Here is a 26,305-nt window from a genome sequence, read left to right on the forward strand (position 1 = left end):
AATACCCAGTTAAGTCCTTCCGTGGTTCATGCTAAAAGAGTGACAACAATCTACTGTAAACTGCCTGGGATTTAAGGTCTAGCCAGAGGACGTGACTAAAGGTTCTGAGTAAATAAGCAGTATACTTAGAATTGAAGGACAAACAGGCACACAGTCAGATTATGAAGACAGACATAAATACCTAATCCTTTAATGCTCAGATGAAATTATTCTCCCCGGGCATCAAGAATTTTCAGAGAATGGTGAAACTTTTAGGTTGAACCATTACAAACTACCTATACAGTGAGCACTATGTGTGAAATCTTGTTAGAATTTAAAGATCTATTTGAAAAACACTTAACAAACTTAAAGAGAACACAGATGATGAATGAACCTTCAAAAAGAAAAACTTAATGGAGAGAAAGAAACAAACAAGAAATAAAATCAAACAAATTTTTGAGGTAAAAATATGCCAGGTGAAATTAAAGAGATAATAATAGGAAAAATTTTTTTTTTTAGTACCAGGGATTGAACTCAAATCCTTGTGCTTGCAAGGCGGCAGCACCACTGAGCTAAATCCCTGGGCCAATACAAAAATTCTTAAAACTAGAGAAGGATACAAACATCCAGACCCAGGAAGGTCAAAAGTTACCAGTCAGATTTAACTCAGCCAAGTCTATTCGAGGATATATTCTAATTAACTTCTCAAGGTGAATGATAAAAAAATTTTCAAGGCATCAAGAAAAATGAAACAACACATAGGAGTATCCCAATTTACCTGACAGCACATTTCTCAGCAGAAAATATAAAGGCCATCAGATTTTCACAGAATTAAAGAAGAAAAGATATCAACTGAAAATACTGTAATCACTAAAGCTACCCTTTAAATACAAATGAGAAATGACATTTTCAATAAAACAAAGACTAATAATATATGTCCACCAGATGGGTTGTACAAAACAATGCTAAAAGGAGTTCTTCAACTTAAAAAGATATTAATAAATAAAAACAAAACATGCAGATATAAAACTACTGTTAGGAGTACAAGAAAAGATTCGTATTTTTAGTATGGAGACTAAAAATAAACTGATTAAAATAATATCTATATAATGCTTTATGGTTTAGACCTAAAGTAATGCTAAAAGTCTTACGTGTTTAGAAGTGTGTCTCCTGGAAGGTGATTGGGTCATGGGGGCACTATACCCACCGGTGGATTAATCGGCTGCTGATTTCAGAGCTGAATGTGCTATTAGGAGAAAGAGCCTACTGGAAGGTGTGTCATTGGGAGCTTGACTTGGGCATTCCTGTCCCGTGGGTTTCTCATCTCTTTCTCTTTCTCTGCTTTCGGAATGTAATGGATTGAACAAGACACCATTTTTACCTTGGAATCAGCTGACTATGTATGGACTAAACCCACTGAAACCATGAGCCAAAATAAATCTCTTCTTTGCCTTACAAGTGTTGAATAGTTTTTCCAGCAACTAATATAATATGTTAAGAAACAGAACAATATAGAAAGATGTACAGGGAGACATAAAAACTCAAACTGTGAGGAGAACCAATGTATAATTTTTGTATTTTTTTCTCAATGTGTTTTTTCTCTTGTTTGATCTTTTTTTTTTTCAGCTTTAATTGAGTTTATTGGTACATTTTAGGTATACAGTACAGTTACATTCATTGTTGGGAATTTGTACCTCTGCATGACAAGTCTTGGTTCTCATTTTTTCCCCTTGTCCCTGCCCTCCCTTCACCCCCTCCTCCGCTCCCCATCTACAAACCTTTATTTCCATTTTTTCATTATCTCACATTTTTTCTTTTCCCTTATTACCCTTCCCCTACCCATTCCACCTTCCCTACACCTTTAGCTCCTTTCTTCCCATTTCTCAATGTCAGTAATCTTATTAGGATCTTCTGTATTATTGCAGATTATTCACACCAGAGAAACTATTTGGTATTTGCATGATCTTATGGTACAATCATTTCCAAGTAGCTTGTTATAAGTCTAATGGTAACCACAGTGCAAAACTATAGAAAAAAAAATGAGCAAAGAATCAAAACACATTACCAGATATAATCTGGAAAAGTGCATAATGACAAAAAAGATTATAAGAAGGAAAACCGAATTATAAAAACACAAAATGTTATAAAATGCCTGAAAGAGATTTAATCAATCAATAATATCCTAAATATAAATGTATTAAATTATCCAATTAAAAAACATAGAGTGAACAAATGGATTAAAAACCCAATTGAAATTCATTTCCCATTAAGGAAATGCATAGATTGAAAGTGAAGAGATGGAATATGATATTGCATGCAACTGGGATTCAAAAGAAAGAAGGATTAACCATACATATATAAGAAATTTTAAATCAAATTCAGTAAAAATATAAGGTCATTATAAATGTCTCACATTCAAAAAATGAAAGTAACAATGGTATATATATATATATATATATATATAAATTTTATACTTCTTTTATAATTACATATAGTAATATATATGCACTATAGGAGCAGCCAAATACATAAAGCACATATTAATATACCTAAAGGTTATCTGAGACTCCAGTACAATAATGGTATGAAACTTTAACATTCTACTTTCATCAATGGATAGATGATCCAGACAGAAAATCAAAAAAGAACAGCACAGTTAAGTTGTATCCTAGGACAAATGAACTGAACAGACATCTATAGAACATTCTATCCAATAACCACAGAATACACATTCTGCTTGAAAACAAAAGCAACATTTTCCAGAATATATAGGCTGTGCACAAAATAAGATTTTTTAATAATGCAGTTCATATTAAGTATCTTTTCTGACTACCTTGAAGTAAAACTAAATCTCAGTAACACAAAATCTTTAGAACCCATACAACTGGAAATTGAGCAATTTATTCTTAATCAATGCATCAAGGAAGAAATCACCTATAAAATAAAAATATTCTTTGAATCAAATTAAAACATAGCATATGAAAACCCGTAGTATACAGCAAAAAAGCAGTAACAAGGAAATTTAGAGCAATGAACATCCACATCGAAAAAGCACAAAGATCTCCAATAACTTACTGCTGGATCTAAGGGAGGTAAAAAAGATACAGAAATATTCCAATAAAACAAAATCCCAAATAAGAAAAGAAGAAAAAAATGGAAACAAAGTTTTGTAAATAAGGAGGGGAAGAGAGGCTAAGGGAGGATAAGGGAATAGGAAAAAGTAAGAATTAAGATATTATAATGTACATAAAAATCAAACAAGTATTTGCTCTTCAAAATGTGAGAGGAGATGGGAAAGCTATCCATCAGAGTTTGTTTATTCAACGAACGGAATTGGTAACAAAACAGAAATAAGTGACGGGGCAAGACAGGTCTATAATTTCCTCACCAAACCAGAGAAATGAAAAGCTAACAGAATATATCGTCTCCTGAAGCAACATCTGGTCCTGTAGGCTCAGTAGAAAAGAAGCAATAGAGAAGATCAATTAGGACTCTTTCTGAATCATAGACATCTGCTGAAGCTGTGCCAGAGAAGAAGATTTAAAAAAAAGGAGCGGGTTGGTTTCCTATATGTGGAGAGGTAAAGTACTGTATTTGTAAAAGTTGTAGCTTATTGGGTTTCCTTTCTGGAGTGTCTTATGCTTCTATCCTGGGAGTTCTAGTGCCCAATCCTAATACAGCCATTCCTGGATTCTGCTTCAGGCATTTACGCACAAAATAGGCTTCAGGGGATGGGAAGCCAGTGGCTCAAGATTCTGATTCTGATGTAACAGATTTTGGGGGATATTATTTTCCCAGTGAAATAGCATTCACCTGGTATAGGTTGTCAGATAAGCAATATTTAAGTGAAAAAAAAGGAGATACATTTTGACTGAATGTATTCATCAGGTATAGTCAAAGTATTAATATATATATTAAATTATCCTTTGAAAGATTTTTTTTTTTTTGGTACCAGGGATTGAACTTGGGTCCTTGCACTTGCAAGGCAGGCAGCAGAACCACTGAGCTAAATCCCTGGCGCTGAAAGATTTTTTAGAAACCATTCTCCTTTAATCTCACAATCCAAACTTTCTTAATTTTTTAAAGTGAATATCCATATATTCAGCCTGGACTCCTGTACTAAACAGAACATATTCTGAGTAGAATTAGTTCCAGTATGTTTTATATTTAAAAAATCATTTATTATAGAAGAATATGAACTTTTCTAGTTAAAATACTACCTTCATAATTTTAAACTTCTAAATTTAAGATCTTTGTGGGTGCTCTATAGTATCACAAGCATGAAAAACAATTTTTCCAGAATATTCAACTAAAAGTGAATGAATATTCTAATTTGTCATTCATTTAGCATATTAACTTTCATACTTAGAAAATTATATTCCAGAAAATCTTAGTAAATGCTTGCAAATCTGCACCTGGTTCTCAATATCAGTCTGTGACCAGATTAAAATTATTAAGCAGAATGAGTACTAAAAAATGGGACTCACTGATAATGCCACTGTGTTACAGTTAGTAGTAGAATAATACCAGTGATTGTTAGATTTTATATTTGTATGACTAATTGCATCTTATAAAAAGCATTTATGTTGTGTTTTTTTACCTATTGTAAAAAAATAAAAATTTTTAAAAGCTTAAAAAAGAGATATATCATGTATAGATACAGATACCCTCTGATGAATGTGATCATTATGTATGGTCAACATACTAATAAATTTAATTAATTTAAAATATTTTTTAAAAAATGATTGGAACAGAAAAAGAAGAAACACATATTTTAAAATAATAAAAACACGTAGAACAGAGAGCTGATTCTTCAAAAAAAAACAGAACTCAGGCTGGGGCTGGAGCTCCATGGCAGAGCACCGATGAGGGTTCAGAATCCCACAGTACAACAAGAAACAAAACTGATAAACTCTTATATAGAATAATAAAAGGACTCAAGTAAACAAAATCGGATAAAAAATTACAACAGATACCACTGAAACACAAAGGATCATTGCAGATTATCATGAGGAACTATATACTAAGAAATCCGATAGCCTAGAAAAAATGACCTGGACACATATACTTTACTAAGACTGAATCATGAAGAAACAGAAAACTCAAACAGATCAATAAAGAGTAATGAGATTGATTATATAATAATAAGTTTTCCAAAAGAAATGTCCAAGACCAGGTGATTTCACTGCAGAGTTCTAACAAACACTGAAGGAAGATCTAATACTAATTCTTTTTGAATTATTTAAAAAATTTAAAAAGAGAGATTCTTTCACATACGAAAGGATATTATTAATCTTATACCAAAACCAGACAAAGACTGAACAAATAAAGTGAGCTATTGGCCAATATACTTGAGAAACACAAATGCAAAAATACACAAAATACTATTAAACTGAATCCAACTGCACATTAAAATCATTATTCACCAAATGAAGTGGGATTCATCTCAAGAATGGAAGGATAGCCCAACATATGCAAATTGATAAACAGGATACAACAGCAAAGAATGAAGGACTCAAATCATACGACCATCACATATGGAGAAAAAGCATATGATAAAGTTCAACACGTGCTCATGATAAAAACTAAACAAATTATAGAAGCATACAGAGAATCAGACAACAGAAAGGAATACAAGGCATTTATCTTGAAGAGAAGATTGTCAATGTTTGCAGAAGAACTGATATTGCTTTTAGAACACCACCAGACTCCATGAAAAAGGTTGTAGCACTAAATAAATTTAGTGAAGCTGCAGTATACAAAATCCAACACATTAAAAATGAACAGCACTACAGCACACCCATAACTAATGATCTGAAATAGAAACCAAAGAAGCAAAAACAACACTAACAGCAAAAATGTAAACAATTAGGAATTGTTTTATAATAAAATTTACACAACACAATGGAAGAATTGCAGAGGACGCATGCACATGTGCACACTAACATAACACACACACAAACACACACACATGATGGAAAGATCCTGTGTTCATGGACTGGAAGAATCAGTATTATTGAAATGTCCATAATAACCAAAGCAAATCACAGATTTAACACAGTTCTTATTAAAATATTGCAACATTCTTCTAAAAAATATAAACCTAAAATTTTCACAGAACTACAGACAAATAAAAAAAATCCATAGCTTTGAGCAAAAAGAATAAATCTGGAGGTACTATAATACCTGACTTCAAAATATTCTGTAAAATAGCATGGTATTAGTATAAAAACAGACATAACGGCCAATAGACAGAATAGGGAACACAAACTAAAAGCCACACATTGACAGCCAACTGACTTTAGACTAAAGTGAAAAGAACAGAGAAGCAAAAACACTCTTTTCTTTGTTGGAAAAATTGGATATTTTATATAGGAATTAAACTAGACCCCTGTCACTTATACATTATAAATATCAGCTCAAAATAGGTTAAAACAAACATAAGAACTGAACTATAAAAGAGACTTAAAACATAGAGACAATATTTGGAGGCATTGGAATACATAGAATTTTTTTGACAGGATCACAAAAGCAAATGAAATAAAAGCAAAAAAGATAAATGGAATTGTATCCAGCTTAAAGGCTTCTGAAGAGCAAAAGATATATTCAATAGAGAGAAGATAAAACATACAGCAAAACATTGGAAAACCAATTAGAAGTTAACAGTGAGTATATATAAAGAATTCTAAACAATAGCAAAAATAAAAGCAAATACACAAACTTGCATGCATATACACAAACCCAAATGACCCAAATAGCTCTGCATTAGGCAATAAAACCTAAGTAGACGTTTCTCAAAAGGGGACACATGAGTGAAATAAATAAGTCACACATGTGTAAATACCAAATAGTTTCTCTGGTATGAATAAACTGTAATAGTACATAAGATCCAAATGAGATAACTGACACTGTGAAATGGAAAGAAAAGGGCTAAAAGTGTAGGGAAAGTGGGAAGTGGAGGGGAAAGGTAATAAGAGAAAAAATGTGCGAAAATGAAAAGATGGAAATAAAGAATTTGTAAATGGGGCGGGGAGGAGGGGGTGAAGGGAGGGCAGGGACAAGGGGAAAAAACGAGAACCAAGACCTGTCTTGTAAACGTACAAGATCCCAATAATGAATGTAACTGTACTGTATACCTAAAATGTACCAATAAACTCAATTAAAAAGGGGGGGGCACATAAATGGCCAAAAGGCATATTACAAATTACTCAACAAAATTCAAATTCAGGTAAATGAACTTCAAAACCACAAGATATCACTGTTCACCATTAGAATGGGTATCAACAAAAGAGGAGATGATAAATGCTCAAATGCTCACTAGGACATGGAAAAAAGGGAACATTTACACACGGCTGGTGGGAATGTACATTAGTATAGCCACTATACAAAGCAGTATTAATGTTCTGCAAAAAATTTGAAAATAGAATTGCCCTGTATTGCACCAATGCTACTACTGTGTATATATCCAAAGATATGAAATCAATATGGTGAAAAGATGGACATTTTTATATTTATTGCAGCATTAATTAACAAGAGCCAGGAGACAGAAACAACCTAAGTGTCCATTAGTGATGAAAAACTTTTAAAATGGTAGTACATGCACAAAATACTGCCTTCACAATTTTACACTTCTAAAGTTCAAAGTCTACTATTGAGCTGAAAAATAACTGAAAGAATGTCATTTGTGACAAAATGTATGGAACTGGAAATCATTATATAATGTGAACTAAGTAAGACACAGAAAGACAAGTACTGCATGATCTCATTCATATGTGGAGTGTGGAGAGTATCTCACAGAAGTTAAGAGTACAAGCTTCAGAGTGAAGGGGTTGGAGAGATGGGAAAAATTAACAAATGGTACAGTACTGATGTAGTTAGCTAGAAATAAGCATTTATGATATGCCATCGTACAATAGTATGATCATACATAGCGATAATGCAGTAATATGTATCAAAACCTAGAAGGATTTTAAATGTTTTTACTACAATGAAATTATAAATGTTCAAAGGAACATTTAACCTGATTTAAACATTGCACAATGCATGTATGCATCAAAAAAATCAAATGGTATACCATATATACTATTATTTTTATTTTTGGTACTAGGGATCGAACTCAGGGACCTTGTGCTTCCATATGTACATTTTTTATGGTTTATATACCAATTAAAAAGTAAATTTATTTTAAATTAAATTTTTTCAAGTATTTTTTTCTTTTAATATACATATACTTTAAAAAATACTTAGATTGGAATAGCTGAAAAGGTCCTGAGGAATATTTTCCTCACAGAGAGACAGGGTTTAACTGGATTCAGAGTTTTCTACACAGAAGTACAATCTCGGCAAAAGGCAAGTATGGGTAATGGTGATCAAGAAAATATACAGGAAGCCAGGCATGGTGGCCCAGACCTGTAATCCCAGCACTCAGAAAGCTGAGGTAGGAGGATTGTTATGAGTTCGAGACCATTCTGGGCTACATAGTGAGTTCCAGATCAGTCTTAGCCACATAGTGAGACCCTGTCTCAAAAAACAAAACAAAACAAAAAATACAGGAATGATGTAAAGTAGTATCCAATTAGACCTGAAGGGCTTCTTTTGCAAGGTATTAGAAAATAGGGTCAGGCAGAATCATAAAGTTGAAGAGGAGGAAGAAAATACATAGATATACAGAATCAAAACAAATGGAGTAGAATTACATATAACATTTAGTGATCTATACTGAACAATGCTTTCTTTAGTCTTCATGTAAGAATTTTTTTTGTTTAATTTAGAATTGGGAGATGAGAAGTTTCCTCTACTTTTGTAACTTAATGATGTTGCTATTCTGGTCCTCATAAGAAGTAAGCTGTTAATCAAATATTACCTCCTTTGTATTTACTGTATCTTGTATGCATTCTGTCGTGGTCTTTTCAATATTTGCTCTTCATGTGTGGCTTTCAACAGCTGGATTACAATATAAATCAATATGGCCTCTGTGTATTTCTTACTCATCTTTGTTTCTTTCATTTCTGCCTTATGTGTAGTACTCAAAATATTAGCTGAATTCATATGGAAAAAAGAAGTAATCTTTGGAATTTTGACAGAAACTAGAAGGACCCTGGAAGCAGAAACTAAAGCAGCTACTCAGAAGAAAGGGATTTATTTGGAATCTCATGGTATTTTTAATTAAAAATTAGGTTAATCTGTTACAAAAATACTATTAACCTCTAACTAAGTGTCTAAGTACCTATAGATTCTTTAATGCTTTGCTCTTCATGACTTGATAACCCTTGAAGAATAATGTTGTTGCACCTTGGACAGTCACACCAACTTGTGAAGAAGGCATTTTGAGAAGAATCTAATAAAATGATATTTTGTGTAGCACTTCATATTTTACAAAGTATTTTCATTAATTTCTTGCTTAAATTTCCTAACAACCTTGTGATCAACTTTAATGACAGCAGCTGGTAAACAATTAATGCAACTTGGCTTATGATGATTGAGACACAAGATGACAAGAAGATAAAAAGGAATTAAATGAATAAGCATTACATTTTGGGTAAAAAGGGAATCTCAATTCATGAGGTTTACTCAGCCTTGATATAATTCTTCAAAAGAGATTCTTAGTATCTAAAGAGCAGAAAGAAGGAAGTTCAGGGAGTGGACAAAAGGATAACAGGGAACAATCAGATATAGGAAGAAATGATTAGACTAAATATTAGTTCTACTTATGGGATGACTTTGCTTAGAATTGGCAATTATTCAAACAACAAGACCTGAGCTTACCGCTCAACATGGCAGATGGAAAATAAAACACCCTGGAGCTCTACCCTTGAGCCACAGTATTACATTTAGAAAATATATCATAATATATCACTGTTATTCCTTTTTTTAATACTGCAAGATGATTAAAGAGGTTCTCAGTGAAAATCTGATTGAAAATTACAACTGATCACTTCAATAAACACTTTCAGTCTGACAGTAAAAAATGCTTCAGTGTTTAAGAGCATTACATCTATAACTAATTTCATTCCTTCTGCCAAAAGATGCATTTAAACAGTCATCATTATATTTTCAGAATAGTTTAAATTACAAAACTAGGCAAAGTTTCAAAGCAATTCTTATTCTAACCACATGGACATTTGATGGCCCAGTTAAAAAAGAAATTAGGATACTTAAGAGAAGAATCTTTCAAAAAAATGGATGGTAGTTATGTTTAAGATAGGTAATTTTAACTTTCCTTTTATACATTCAGCATACCAACCTGAGGATTACAGCATTTTATCTCCAATGACTCTAGGTCAACATGGAGACAGACAACAAATGAATGTCTTGCATCAGGTCCTGTACCAATTAGTTTTTGAGACGTGACAGCCAGAGTAGAGGTACAACCCATAGGTTCCACTAGGCAAAGTGTCATTTGTTTTCCAAGAAGGGTATATATGCTGAAATGATGGAGGCTGATGGTCCAAGGAAAAGCATCACCTGATAAAGGGGGAAAAAAGAAGGCAGAAGGCATATAAACAAAAATATAAATTAACTGGCATGTAATACTCAAATGACTATTTTTTATACTTGAAACGTAAAACATTAGCTACAGCATTATAAAAATCAGACAGTATCCCAGAGACCAGGTGTTAAATAATTTACATAATGTTTTACTTTTTAAAATGTTTATATTTGTACTTATACTTCTGTATCACTAATAATGTACATTATAAACAATACATGAATAGAAATTAAAGAAAAAATAAGTAAAGAGAAGCTGTAACTTCCACTCTTCTTACTTCTAGTGGGTTAAATTATATAACTGTTAGAAATACATACACCATATCTTGGAGACTACAGAAAATGAATTAAGATAGGAAAATGAAATTGTGCAGGTGTGTTTGTGTGCATGTGGGCACGTGGCACACGTGTGTAAGACTTTGACTCAGGGCTCATAAATGACAGGCAAGCACTCTGCCAGTAAGCTACATCCCCAGCTATTTTTTATTTTGGGACAGTGTCTCATTAGGTTGACAAGGCTGTCTCCAACTTGGGATCTTCTGCTTCAGATTCTCAAGCAGCTGGAATTTTAGGTGTGCACAAAGGTACCCAAGTAAATAATTGCAATAATTTGTATGTGAACTGAAAATAACCATAGATTTGGCTGTGGAAATGAAGAAAAAAAAAGTAAAAGCAATACAACCAGAAAATAAGAAACTCTGAAATTGAGACCTAAATAAAATAAATCTAGCCACATAGTAGTCCACAATAATTACTATAAATAACCATAACAGAAAAATATGTGGTCAGTACTATAGTTCTTTGTCTGTCTGATGACTTAAAATATTTCCCCAAGAAAAAATGACAAACTTTAAATTATCTGTAACTAATTGTGAAATTATTTTAAAGACATACATCAAATTCCATGCTATTTACAAAATGAGAGCTCTGTAAAATTTGCCTTAAAATATTCAGAATGATTTCAAATACAGATTGTAAAACCAATAGCTAGTGCATTCTCTCTCTCTCTCTCTCTCTCTCTCTCTCTCTCTCTCTCTCTCTCTGTCTGTATATATATACACATATGTATATTTTCAAACATTTTATCTAGGAAATGCTAAATTGTGCTTATGCTGCATGGAACAGCATCACACTTAAATTTGTTAAATTTCATATATAGACACATATGTATATTTTCAAACATTTTATCTAGGAAATGCTAAATTGTGCTTATGCTGCATGGAACAGCATCACACTTAAATTTGTTAAATTTCAAAAAGATCCCAAATGACCCTGTTTCTAATCTCAGCTACATGTTGCTATTTTGGAACCATACCAATAAATTTAAATTGGACATAGAACATTTTACAACAGATCTTTAAGTGTATTACTTTATGTTTATTTACTTAGCATGTAGATAATCTCCTTTAAAAAGCATACTCTAAGAGCTGAGATATTCACATGTACAAACAAAAATTTCTCAATAACATAACAAATCACATTAACTTTGAAAGTAGTGTTTTTATATGTATATGTATACTATGTATACACTCCCCAAAATACAAACACCTAATATTTTTATAATATGGTAAAATAATATTCTGAATACTTGCTAAAATATGCTTAAATGAACATAACAGATGTTACTAGGTGGCACAAGCTGGTCTTGAATTTGACATCCTCCTGCTTCAGCACCCCAGAGTGCCAGGACTACAGGTGTCTGCCACCACTCTTGGCACAAACAACCCTGAGCTTAGGAGGTCCATGACTGAGGAGGTGCCATATTCAGTTCTTTTGAAGTTGGCTTGTGGAAAATCTACTTCTTTCTGTTTGCTCAGGTCACCAAGAAAGGGGGAGTTCTGATGTCTCTTATTGCACTTTCTTAATAGGACAGTAATTCAATCATGCAAGTTCTACCTTTTTTGTCCTTTGAGCCTAATTTCCTCCTAAAAGTTTCACCTCACAATGCAATTACACTTGGAATTAGGGTATGAACATATGAATTTGAAAGGGTACAAATATTCAGTCTATTAACATCAGTCTAGGTAAATAAGTGATACCTGTGATGTCGGTGCAAGGATTTACGGACAGAGCAGTGAGGCAGTTAGAAAAAGAAAAGTTATCAATGGAGGCGAAAACTAACTTTTCTCCAGTGTCAGGAACTCAAGAAAAAAAGCTTAGATGTAAACAAATGAAATGATGCATAGCAGGACATTTCACAAAATTGAGAACCTGAGAGAATATGTAACTATATGGTTGTGTTATCACATATAACATGTGCGTGAGACAGCGATTAAAACTTTTTCTACCACAGTAATATATTTCTGCATAAAGTAGTCATGTACCGTTCTTCTATATAAGTCACAATGCAATTCTTGCCTGACTCTTAATGGTGCCAAGCAAAGAAAATGATGAAATGCAACCATTTCTCAGTTACATTTGCAAATAAATGGTAATTTATGAAATGGTTTCACAAAATAAGGGATCTGGGTAAGACTTGCAGTTATGGCCAAGTGAGGGGGTTACAAGAAAATCCTCCAAAAATAAAACACAGAGCTTGACGTAACTGATAAAATAAACACAACCAAGTATTCTGAGAAGCAAAGAATATATGCTTTTAAAAAGCTGAACATTGGCTATAAAAAGTGAGAGACTGTGATATTCAAGCGCAGAGTCACTCCTGGCTCTCCTTAGCTCATTCAGAGTAGACAATATGCCACAGAACGGCAGGCCAAAAGGACGAAGAGGCACTGCTGCCACGGTCGGAGACAGGTCATTTGATTTGGAGAGTAACTGGTGCCCAGACCACACAGCATGTCTGTGAAGTGATTATCTCGGGAATGGCTGAATACGACAAACAGCTACTTTAGCCTGGGACTATGGATGAGATCAAGGGAAACAAGATCTTGATGATGAAATGGGCATGTCCGTGCAGTTGACACTGAAGAACTGAGTTGTCCATATACTGCTGAACAACCTTGAAATGAAAATATATACAGGGGCCATGCAATGGAAGATACTAAGAACAGAGGCAGGACACATCTGAACATGGAGAGAAAATGCACAACACATGTACATTCAGATACAGCACAGAGGACAAACAACTGTGTAGTTTGAAACTGATATTTTGGCTGACTACTAAGACAAGAAATGGAGCTACAGGCCTAAGAAGTGTTTAAAATGAAGGCAAGAATAAAAACTAGGAAACAAAAATTTTCAAAGTCATCATGGTCACATAGATGAAAAGATATACATTTCAGATTTAGCACATATGTCTTAGTTACTTTTCCTGTGGATTAGACAATATACCTGACACCCAAAGTTAAAGGAGTAAAGGTTTATTTGGCTCACAGTTTGTAGAGGTTTCAGTCCATAATTAGATAGCTTCAAGGCAGAGTAATATGGAAGAGAGGGCAACAGAGAAGAGAAAAAGTCCACAGTAAGCAGGCACAACACAGCAAAGCAGTAGAAAGTGACAAGCAGCAACTCTATTTCTGTCCCTTATGTCCTATCCAGGTTACCCAACCTTATTACAAGTACAACTCATACCCAGGGTGGGATTACCTTAATCCTGGCACTGTACCAGGATTCAATCCCAGAATCACATCCTTGATACCAGCATCACACATCCTAGATGCAGCCACCACCAAAAGCCCCATCTATGACTACATGAGGCTTTGGGGAAACATCTAGACAAGCCATAACAACACATAAATTACCAAACAAACCCCCAACAAACACAAAATATTTCAGGAAAACAAGAATAGGGAGTTTCTGTATATGTGCACATTTACTCATCCAAATGTGTAAAAAGCTCTATTTGAGACAGACATTAAAGACATGCAAAGAATAGCAAAAGTACAACCTATCTCCAAAGAACAAAATCTGAAGTAAATAAAAACTATCTGAGTATTTACAGATATTAGAGATCATAGAGACAGAAAGAGAGGAGAGACACAGAGATAGAAACAGAAAGATACTCACTATAAAGAGGTTAATATAAATGTCTTCATGGAGTAAAGAAAATACTTTTAAAAATTAAAGGAGAGTGAAGAAAAAAATGTGAGAAAATGAAAGATGGAAATAAAGTGTTTGCAAATGGGGAGGGGAGGAGGGGGTGAAGGGAGGGCAGGGACAAGGGGAAAAAATGAGAACCAAGACCTGTCATGTAGAGATACAAGATCCTAACAATGAATATAACTGTACGGTATATGTAAAATGTAACAATAAACTCAATTTAAAAAATAAAAACAAGTGTCAAAACAAATTAAAGGAGTGTGAACAGTGCAGTTCATTGGTACAGTGCTTGTGTAACAATTATGTTGTCCTGAATGAATCCCAGCACCATCACCATGACCACCCCCAAAATGAGGGTAAGATAACAATGAATTAATAAACAAAGAATCTTACAAGGAGAGAAGCTATAGAAAGAACCAAATCAAACTGCAGAGAAAGAAAGACAGTGATTTAAATGAAAATTTTGCTGGAGAAGCTCAACAGCAGATAAACAATGTCATAAATAATCACCTATGACCCTCAAGGCACATGAATACAATTAATTTAATTTAATTTGAAGAACAGAAAGAAAATATATTGAAGAAAACTAAAAAAATTATAAAGACAAGACAGTATCACAAGCACATCTTATAAATGCAATAAAAGTGCCAGGAGAAAAAGACAGCAGAAAAAAGTGTGGATAACAAATTAGAAAAACTTCAAGAAATTGAAAACTTCAAGAATTAGCAACATTAATAAATATATAATCAAGCTCAAGGAGGACGAATACCAAGACATAAACATCCAGACACATCATAATCATATTTTTGAAACAGCAAAAGAAAAATGAGCAATATACAATAAGGAATCACTGCATTTAAAGGCTGGCTTCTGTGAGAAATAATGGAAGAGAGAAGGCAGTGGAAAATCACAGTCAAATTATATGTAAGAAAAAAAGTAAACTGTCAATCACAAATTTGTATAAAACAAAACTATCCTTCAAAAATAAAGGGCAAAGATTCACCTGTAATCCCAGCACTCAGGAGGCTGAGGCAGGAGGATCTCAGTGAGTTTGAGACCAGCCCAGCTACATAGTGAGTTCCAGGTCAGTCTCAACTACATAGTGAGACCCTGTCTCACAAAACCAATAAACAAACAAGCAAACATAAATAAAAAGGGCAAAGAAAGATATCTTCGGATATATAAAAGATGTGAGAAAATCACCACTATACATCTGCCTTATAAAAAAGAAAAAGCTTGTCCTTCAAGCGGTCTACAGGAAGAAAAGTAGACCAGACATGACAAACATGTGAGGTATAAGACTCTTAAAATAGCATTTCTCATTTCTTAAGTATTTTAAAGGATTCCATTATAATGAACAATAATTATAACTTTGCATGATTGGAGTACGATACATGTAAATATAATGTTTCCAAAGAAAGGTATAAAGAATAGATATATAATACAGCAGATTTTCTATACTCTACTAGAATTGATACAATGTATTTAAGGTAGAATATGATAAATTCATATGTACAATAAAATCCCCAGTAACCAACCTTATCAGTATCAAAATATCAGTAAGAAAAACGAAATGGCATTTGAACATAGAGATTTAAAACAAAGAAAATAATAAAAGAGGACAGAAAGACAGTAAGTAGCAAATTACCAAATGAATTCCAAAATATTACTATTACAGCATTAAATTAAAATGTTTTAAACACCCAATTTAAAAATCAGATTGCTGGACTATGTAAAACGCAAGATCTAACAAAAGTTATCTAAAAGAGACAATTTCATTCCAAAACAGAATTAAGTTTAACACAAAAGGAAGAAAAAAAAATACTATTACAACTCTAACAATAAGATGGCTGAACTAGCAATCCTCAGATCAGATACGGTACATACAGGGTGGTATGACCATAGACTGGAAGAGTTATAATCAATACCATATTCAAGACAAGAATATTAGACAAAGAAGTATCATACTGATAACAGGTACACTATTTAGAAAGACATTAAAATTATACATGCACTTACACCTAACAGAGAGTTCCAAAATACATGAAACAAAAACTAACAACATTTAATTTTTATTTAAAATTTTATTTTATTTTATCTCATTCCTTCAAGCCCCCTCCTCTCACTATATACAAAAGCTTTGTTTCCACCTTTTCCTTCTATTTTCACTTTCTTTCTTGTCCCTTCTTTCCTTTCTCCCTCAAAAACTGATAGAATTTATAGAAAAAAAACCAGATAAGTAAAAATAGTACTTGTCAATTTTAATACTTTTCGATCAGTAATTGATACAATCACTAGACTAGTAGGTCCATAAAAGAGTTAATGCAATGAACAAACAATAAAGCAGAAACAGAAAATTAAAAAAAAGAAATTTTATTATTAATCTAAATGCTTCACACCAAAACAAAACTAAAAACAAGGTTCACCAATTTCACATAGTTTCACTGATTAATTTCATCCAACCTTTTTTATTTATTTATTTATTTTTTTGTTTTTTGTTTTTTTGAGACAAGGTCTCACAATGTAGTTGAGACTGACATGTAACTCACTATGTAGCCCAGGCTGCTCTTGAACTCACAGAGATCCTCCTGCCTCAGCTTCTCGAGTGCTGGGATTACAGGCGTGAGCCACCACGCCTGGCTTTATCCAACCTTTAAAGAAATGATAACCACTTTTTTATAAATTCTTCTACAAATAGAGGAAAATTTCCTGATTTTTCCTTTCAGAACTGCACAACCTGGCTACTGAAACCAAAGTCCATATGAGAAAAGTACAGACTAAAATATTCCGGTTGACATGTAGATACATACAAAAGTGCATTTTAAAAATGAAACAATGTATGTAGCACCACAGGAAGAGTAGGGCACACTACAGCCAAATGGAATATAGTGAGTAAATACAAGGTTTCTTTAATTGACAATTCAACTAATTATGTAAAACTGATTAATATAATGTACAAAATCAAGAACATAAAGAAACTACTTGATCATCTCAGTAGACTCATTAAAAGCATTTGAGCCCAGAGATTCAGCTCAGTGGTTCCTCCACCTCCCTCGAACAAGTTCAATCCCTGGTACCAACAGTACCAAGCCCCCCCCCAAAAAACAAACAAACAAACAAAAAAAATGTATTTGAGAAAATCCAAAAGAAACTAACTCATGGAAAAAGTATCAAACTTTGAATATATCTGTAATGGGTCCTTTCCTTTTCTTTTCTTATTTTTGGTACTGGGAATCAAACTCAGGACCTTGCACTTGCAAGGCAGGCGGTGGAACCACTGAGTTAAACCCTGCCCTTGTAATAGATCTTTTCAACCTGGTGGGGGACATTCATGAAAAGTTCTCCTTGTTATAATTTTGGTATTTCTTTTTTCAAGAGACACAGTTTCATTATGTCAGCCAGGTTGCCCCCAATTTATGGGCTCAGATGATCCTCTTGCCTCAGTATCACTTAGCTTGTAATTTTAAACTCCAGTGATTCCCAAGGATCCATGTGTAAATGAATGGTCCCCAGTACGGTTCTAGCATGGGGTAGTAGAAAAGTTAACAGGTGAGGCCTAAGGAGAAATTTTTAGGTAATCAGGGTGATATCCTGAAGGGGATAGTGAAATCCTGGTCTTTTCCTTTTTTTCAATTTCTTTTCATACAGACCTTGAGGTGAGTGGTTTGGGTTTTCCACGTTTCCATCCACCATGATATGATGCCTTACTACAGACCCACAGCAACAGGGCCAATAGATGACGGACTGAAGCCTCCAAAACTATGAGCTTAAATAAACTTCTTCTTTTGTTGTTGATTATCTCAGGAATTCATCATAGTAATAAAAACAGCTACCATTGTATTTAACATTGATTTCCTTCTAGGATTGGAATCAAGGTAGGGAAGTCTACTCTGAGTATTTCTATTCAACAATGCACAAGAGATGATAGCCAATACACTAAGGTAAAAACAAAACAAACTTGATGCCACCCAGATGTGAAAGAAGTGGACTTTCTTTATTCTGATCTGACATGATATTTATAAGATAAAATGTCCCTGAAAATCCAAAATCAAAACTACAACTACTACAGAAATTCAACAAGGTTTTAAGAGACAAGAAAAAAACACATTTCAATGCATGTTTTTATATATTAGCAACAGAATATAAAAATGGGAAAATAAAATACTCCCATCAGAAGAGCATCAAACAAATAAAATACATGGGGATGAACTTAATAAAGGAATTATAAGGCTTGCACACTAGAATCTGCAAGGTATTTTTAAATAACGCCTGTATAAATGAGAGAACATTCTACATTCAAAGATCCAAAGACTTGATATTAAGGTATCTAATTTTTCTCATACTGACCTCCAAATTAAATTCAACCCCTACAAAATCCTAACAGGTCCTTCTATAGAAATTGGTAAGTGGATATTAATACTCCTATAAAACTGTGGATAGAAGATAAGCAAAATAATTTTTAAAACAAAGTTTAACAATCTGTATAATCTAATTTAAAGTCTTACTGGGATACCACAGTGATCAAAGCCATGTGATATACACACCAGAAGAGGCATATAAATCAAAGAATTAGAATTAAGAGTCTAGAAAAAAACACAGTTACAGTCAATGGACTTTCAAAAAAGGTAGCAAGAGGAACAGAGGTTTAGCTCAGCAGTGCTGCCACCTGTGTTGGAAGCATAAGGTACTGAGTTCGCTCCCTGGTACAAAAATAAAAAAAGGTACCAATACAATTCAATGGGGAAAGGATAGTTGGACATGGTGGTGCACACCTGTAATCCCAGCACTTAGAACAGCCTGGGCTACATAGTGAGTTCCAGGTCACTCTCAACTACAAAGTGAGAACCTGTTTTAAAAAACAAAACAAAACAACCCAAAACAAACAAAAAAATTTAAAATAAAACAATAAAGAAAAGACAATTTAGTCAGAATAGAAAGCAAATCAGTGCTTGCCTAGGGCTGGAAGTAGGAAGGGGAAGGAATCACAAATGATAATAATGGAACTCTCAGAAGAGAAATATGTTGAATTAGTGTTGCGGTGTGTGTGTGTGTATTTTTTTTAGCACTGCATCACAACATTTATTAATAATCACTCCTTCATAATGGAGAATTACAGTAATCTACCTTTTAACATTACATCCAGAATATAAAGCAATAAACTTTCTTTTAAAAAAACTGATGAAAATGTCAAGGTAGTGTATATGAGTAAAAATAATCACAGGGAAATTAAAATCTGAAAGCTTCATTTTTTTTAATTGAATTTATTGGTACATTCTACGCAGACGGTACAGTTACATTCATTACTGGGATCTGGTACCTTTACATGACAGGTCTTGGTTCTCATTTTTTCCCCTTGTCCCCGCCCTACTTTCACGCCCTCCTCCCCTCCCCACCTACAAACACTTTAATTCCTTTTTTATATTTTCTCACATTTTTTCCCCTGTCCCATATTCCCCTTCCCCTACCCTTCCCACCATCCCTACACCTTTTTATAAAATTACTGAGAATCACTGAATTGTACACATATACTGAATTAGTTGGAATACATAAATTACAATAAAGGTGTTTGTTAAAAAATAGTGACAGTAGTAGAGAGGAAACAGCCAACCCAAGTTTTGATCGTTACAATCTATACTTTTTCTAGCAAATTCTGGCAATACCGGATCACTTCAGCACTTTCTCACACTAAACCCCCATCTCCTAAGATAACTTCACTATGTTGCTTCCTTGTAACTGGAAAACAATTTACAAAAGAGAGACAGTCGACACTACATTACTGGACAAGTGAAACAGTTAATGCAGCTATTTAAATAATCCTCTTATTTTACCATGGAAATGAATTATTTTTTAAAAATCTTACAATAGAAATAAGTTTTGGAATGCAAAGTCTATATGAAGTACTAAAAATTAAATATTTTTAAAATCAAAAAGTAAAAAAAAACCAAGGATTAAAAATTTTGTCAATTAATGCTACAATAACTGTGCATAATATCATTTAACATTATAAGTATTAGATATGTACATGAATTTATGTATTCATCATATAATAATGAAAAACAAATACTAATAAGAAATAGACAAAATGATAATAGTTATCATAATTTTTATTTTCTTCTGTATATGTTTCTAATGAACAAAATTTCCTTTGAAAATATTACCTTGGTAATCATTTTTTAAAGCAGTTTTATGACTTTAACATCAGGAAAATTGCTAACTTATTAAGAAGAAAAAAGGGATTAGATTCATTGTCTTCACAAAAATTACTCAAAGTGAATCACTAAATACCAACCTACAAAATCTTCTGGAAGATAACAGAAGAAAATCTAGACAACACTTGTATGATGACTTTTTAAATATGACACCAAAGGTGTAATCCATAAAGGAAAAACTAATAAGCTGCCCTTCGGTAAAATTAAAATTTTCTGCTGTGTGAAAGATACTGTCAAGAATGTGAAAAGATAAACCACAAAGTATTTGTAAAAGACCTCTGATAAAGGAATGTTATCCAAAATACACAAGCATTGGGCTGGGAATTTAGCTCAGTGGTGCGGTGTGAGCCTCATAAGCATAAGGTCCTGAGTTCAATCCCTGGTACCAAAAAAAGATGTGGTTTTTAAATAAAATGGAGTACTACTCAGCCTAAAGAATGAGAAACTAGAAACACTTATAGCTAAATGGATGCACATTCAGGCCACTTTTGAGTAAAATAAGTAAGACACATGTGCAAATACTGAATAGTTTCTCTGGTATAAGAAACTGGGAGTGGAAATAAGGATCAAAATGTATAACAGATAATGTGAAATAGGAAGAAAAGGTCCACAGGGTAAGGGTAAGTGGAAGGGGGAAGGGAGGGGAGGGGAGGAGAGGGAAGGTGTAAGGCAAGGGAAGGTACAGGGCAAAGGGGAGGGAAGCAAGGGATAAATATGAGAAAAAGAAAATAATGGACAATAATTTCTGTAAATAGAGAGGGCTGGAGGAGTTGAAGGGAGGGCAGGGGAATGGGGAAAAAGAAGAACCAAGATTTATCATGTAAAGGTACAAATTCCCAATGATGAATGACATCATATTGTATACATAAGATGTACCAATAAACATAAATTTTTTTTTAATTTTTAAAAATTAAAAAAATTTAAAAATACACAAGCATTTAAAACTTAACAATAAAACAATCCCCAAAAATATGAAACAAAAATCTCACTAGATATTTCACCAAAGCATGTACACAGATGGACAATAATCATTAGAAAAGATACTTTATATCATATGTCATTTGGGAAATGTAAATTAAACCAACAATGAGTTATTATTACACAGTGATTACAAAAGCCAAAACAGACAACATCAAATGACGGCAAGGACGTGGAACAACAGAAACTCATTGTTTGCCAGTGGGTACACAAAATTGTACAGCTACTTTGAAGGCAGTTTCTTAAAAAACTAAATGTACTCTTATGATATGACCCAGCAATTGCAGCCTTTGGTGTTCATCCAAAAGAGTTGGAAACTTACATTCATATAAAAAACTGCACATGAACGTTTATAACAGTTTAGTACATAATTGCTCCAACATGGAAGTAATGAAGATTTTCTCAGCAGGTGACAGTATATCATACATCTAGATAATAGAAAACTGGTCAATATTGAAAAGAAGAGAGCTATTGGGCCATTAAAAGAAAGATACACATTACTAAAAGAATATTACACAAAGAAGTCAATGCGAAAAAGATACACACTGAATGATTCCAACTATAGGACATCTAGAAAAAGTAAAGTTAAAGAGACAGCAAAAACATCAGTGCCAGGTCACGGAGTAGAGGATAGGGCAAAGGATGAATAGTGGAGCACAGAATTTTCAGGGCAATAGAAATATTGTGTGTGGTAGCATAATGATGGAAATGCATCTTTAACTGTTTCTCTAAATGCAAAGAATATACACCAAAAGTGTGCCTTAATGTATATATAAACTTTGTATATCAATGTGGGTGTAACCAATATCTCATTCCAGTAGGGATATTGATAATGGAAAAATTATGCATGAGTAAGAGCATGATGTATGTAGGATATCTCTGTGTCTTCCTCTTAATTTTGTTATGATACTAAAAGTACTCTAAAACATTTTTAAAAGGCCAGAGAACTTATGGGTAAATAACTGATGAAGCAGGTTGACCTACTAAGAGGAGACTAACATTCGTAGCAACTATATTACCAATAAACAATAAAAAATTTAGGTATTACAAAAGCTTGATTTCATTTGTATGTACATAAATTTTTCCAAGGCATTTATTTAAAAACATCATAATCATTAGAAACAAATCTGAGTTCCTTGTTCTCTCCAAAGGAATCCTATGTACATATATGGTTTAAGGATTAAAGTCAAACTTAGTAAAACTGGGGATGAGGACTATTACTATGATATATCATCATTTCTCAGAACAAATGGAAACTGAGATTATACAATTTTTAAAAAACCTAAAATGAAATAATACATGTATCGAGATAAACAAGCCTTCATGTTTTTCATATATGCTGAATATTTTTCACATCGGCCTTTATTAAAACTCACTAAATCCAACAACAGCCAAGTTTTAATTTATAAATGATCTCAATATTCCATTTCTGTCAAAATATTTTATTAAAGTCGCAGGCAACTTTTTCAAAGAAGAAAAAACAAACCTCAGCTAGGCACACTGCAGAAACCCATCTGCTCAGAGGTGTTGGCTGGATGTAGCAAATTACATGTGCGAGGCTCACTGCAAGTGCTCCCTAATGAAACTCAGGATGTTGATTTTTGACCCAAATACCCTATATAGACTGGATCTGGCTATAAAAGAGCTCATCTCTCTCTTTCCATGGCAATTGAAATCAGATGACACATTTCAACAGTCTCTCATTTTGAACTTTAGAACTTCAGTGTAGAAAGAGTTTTGAATCTATACCGAGAACTCCTCTTGTTTATTCTCTGTAATGCTTATAATCATCTTGGCAATGCTTTTTAAAAATGTTTTTTTATTTCTGAAAATAATCCGGAATTCTTTTTCAATTCTATATGGCTATTAAAACAAGTGAGATAATGCCTATTAATTTTTAAATGATTTTTCTATAATAACCAAAACTTGTTTAGGATTATTTATGATGAATAGCTAGAAAACTTCATCTGTCCTACAAGTATATATGAGTTTTTCTTCTGTACCCTATATTACACTAGATTATAGGAAAAGAACCATGACAGATATGTCTTTCTCTTCTCTTTATCCTATCAGAGTACCTGAAGAAAAATAATTAAAACTGGGATGAGAGTGAAAAAACTGGTAATTGGAGGGCAATGAAAGCACAAAATTTAATGACCTTATAAATGAAATATCCTGAAGTCTAAAGAATGAGGAGGCTGAGGGAAGAGAACAGGAAGGAGGAAGCATGTGCTAATACCCCTGGTGATAGGATTGTGCCACACCAAAACAAACAACCCCAGAAAGGCTGCTGGATCTGGGGCTGAATAATAGCAGGCAATGGGAAAAATTAAAGGAATTAAGGGGTGGGCAGGGCCAATTCATACACAGCCTTATTAGTCATGTTAAAGTTTCTGTTTATTCTAAAACTGATAAGAAGCCATAAAAGGGATTCCAGGAATCAATAACAAATTATACTCTGCATGACAAAGGAAGAAAAATTTCAAATTACTTTGATTAAAAGATAAAAGAGGGAAATAAAAGTGCTAGAGAAAGTAATCATTTGTAGCAGAAATGCTAAAGTACAAAAATGTCTAGTAGACTAATAGACAATTTAAAAAATTGTTTGATAGAAAACAGACCAGTATTACTATTCCCCCTCTAGAGTAGGACATACAGTATTAGGCAAACTGAATTTTTTTGCTCTTTAATGTTTTTATGTGAGTGAATTCTTTAACTGAGTTAAAGAAGGTTTCTATGTCTATTACAGGGCCAGGGATGTAGCTCAGTGGTGTGGCACCTGCCTGGCAAGTACAAGATCATGAGTTTGATCCCTGGTACCAAGGGGGAAAAAAAAAAAACTGGTCTCTATGTCTATTACAGAATAGGGTTCTATACAGTATTCTAAGAACACTGCTGTATTCCAGGATAAATACAGTTCCAGGAATTCTAATTTCACAGTAAATTAGAAAGGTGGCTATGGAAATTGAAAATAATAGCTGGGTATTAGTGGCATCTCTGTTTGGCATAGTAGCTTGTGCAGTGACTGCTAAATAAATATTTGTTGTACTGAAAAAAAATAGTTGGGTATTAATAACTATAACATAGAAAGGTCTATGGAAATTGAAAATAATAGCTGGGTATTAGTGGCATCTCTGTTTGGCATAGTAGCTTGTGCAGTGACTGCTAAATAAATATTTGTTGTACTGAAAAAAAATAGTTGGGTATTAATAACTATAACAGCTTTGACTGAGTACTTAGCATGAGACAGATATTCATATATAATCTGATTTAGACCCTATAGCCCTTTGAAACAGATATCAAGCTAAAAGTAATAAACAGGATCAAACTGGGAAGATTACACCTGAACAATTTTCCTCAAAAGCTAGGAAAATATCAGAGCGCAGGCACTGTATCTTGCTCAAGTCTGTACTCTCGGTGCCTGCTACATGGTAGGTGCTCAATAGACACTTGTGGAATGAGTGGGACAAATACAGGAAGGTAGGGATATGAAAAAATAGGAAAGAGGTTGGGGGACTAAGGAGCACAGAGAGAAAAGATGGGTGGAGAAAGTAGTAGTCTAGGTCGGTGATGGTGAACCTTTTAGAGCTTTCAACAATACAAACAGCCTGCTGTAGCATTGGTGCCACAGGCTCACCACCACTGTTTTATGTTTGGGAATATAAAAAATAGATGAGATAGATATCATGAGAATGTTTTTTCCAATAACTGTCTCATCTATCAAGATGAATATTATGTTTCAAGGATTACTGGAATTATATTTATGTCTTCAACATTTCTTAAGGTATTGAGAAAACTTGAAGTTAGGAATTTAAAAATTCTCCGTTTATTACACTTACTCTGGTTTAATTAAGAATGATAATGCTGAGCAATTTTTGAGCACTTTTTAAATGATAAAATTCTGTGCCTAATTTTCTGCTTAAATCAAAGAAATATTTATATCATATGCCAAAATATTTTGATCAAAATAAGGGATTTCAAACATACAACTTTAGTTATTCAGGAAACTATTGTGGCTCCCTCCATTATGAATCTAAAAAGCTAGTTACAAAGAGCTATTATTTTAATAAGAATTTAGAACACCAGAATTATTATCCAGCAATATCAAACATAAAGAGAAAAATAATTTCTCAGTAATTGTAAAGACTAACCAAAAAAAAAAAAAAACAACCCAAAGACAAAGAAATAAAAGAAAATTTTAATGGAATACACAATTTTAAAAACTGAGAGTGAAAAGGTTGGATAAACACTGAAAATTTTAGCTAACAGTCAAAACTGTTTTCTATAGAATATAGACATATCATTATTTTCGATTTTTGCTTACATTATCCTGAGTTTATTCTACCTACATATGTATTTACTTCTCTACTGTCCTATCTCTTCTCCCTTGTCTTTCTTAAATAATCAAAAACAGAATGAAAAAATTCTAAATATTTATTGTATCAGTCCTTCATTTTCTTTACAGTCCTCAAGATACCTGTATTTGTGCACTGTGTTAAGTAAAGCCAATACAATGTCTTCTCTGAGACTGCCTTCTAGTGTTTCCTCTACTTAACTTTTATTTACAGTTTCTCTGATTATTCCTTTTCTTCTCATGCCATAAACATTAGTGCTCTCTTCTTATTTATATGTAGATACCACTCAATTTTTCAATA

At 33.2% G+C, this 26,305-nt stretch overlaps 1 protein-coding gene across 4 annotated transcripts in view; it reads right to left on the reverse strand.

The window, feature by feature from the left end:
* The window catches only part of Vps13b (vacuolar protein sorting 13 homolog B), a 675,222-nt gene that overhangs the window by 357,014 nt on the left and 291,903 nt on the right, over nt 1–26,305 (reverse strand). For all 4 annotated transcript variants that reach the window (XM_033759979.1, XM_010619560.3, XM_010619559.3 and 1 more), the window contains exon 24: nt 10,223–10,443. In XM_033759979.1, the coding sequence (XP_033615870.1) occupies nt 10,223–10,443 (221 nt within the window). The remainder of the gene's footprint in view (nt 1–10,222; nt 10,444–26,305) is intronic.

Source organism: Fukomys damarensis, unplaced genomic scaffold (assembly GCF_012274545.1).
Source record: "Fukomys damarensis isolate Sample0158 unplaced genomic scaffold, DMR_v1.0_HiC HiC_scaffold_5, whole genome shotgun sequence".
Lineage (NCBI taxonomy): Eukaryota > Metazoa > Chordata > Mammalia > Rodentia > Bathyergidae > Fukomys > Fukomys damarensis.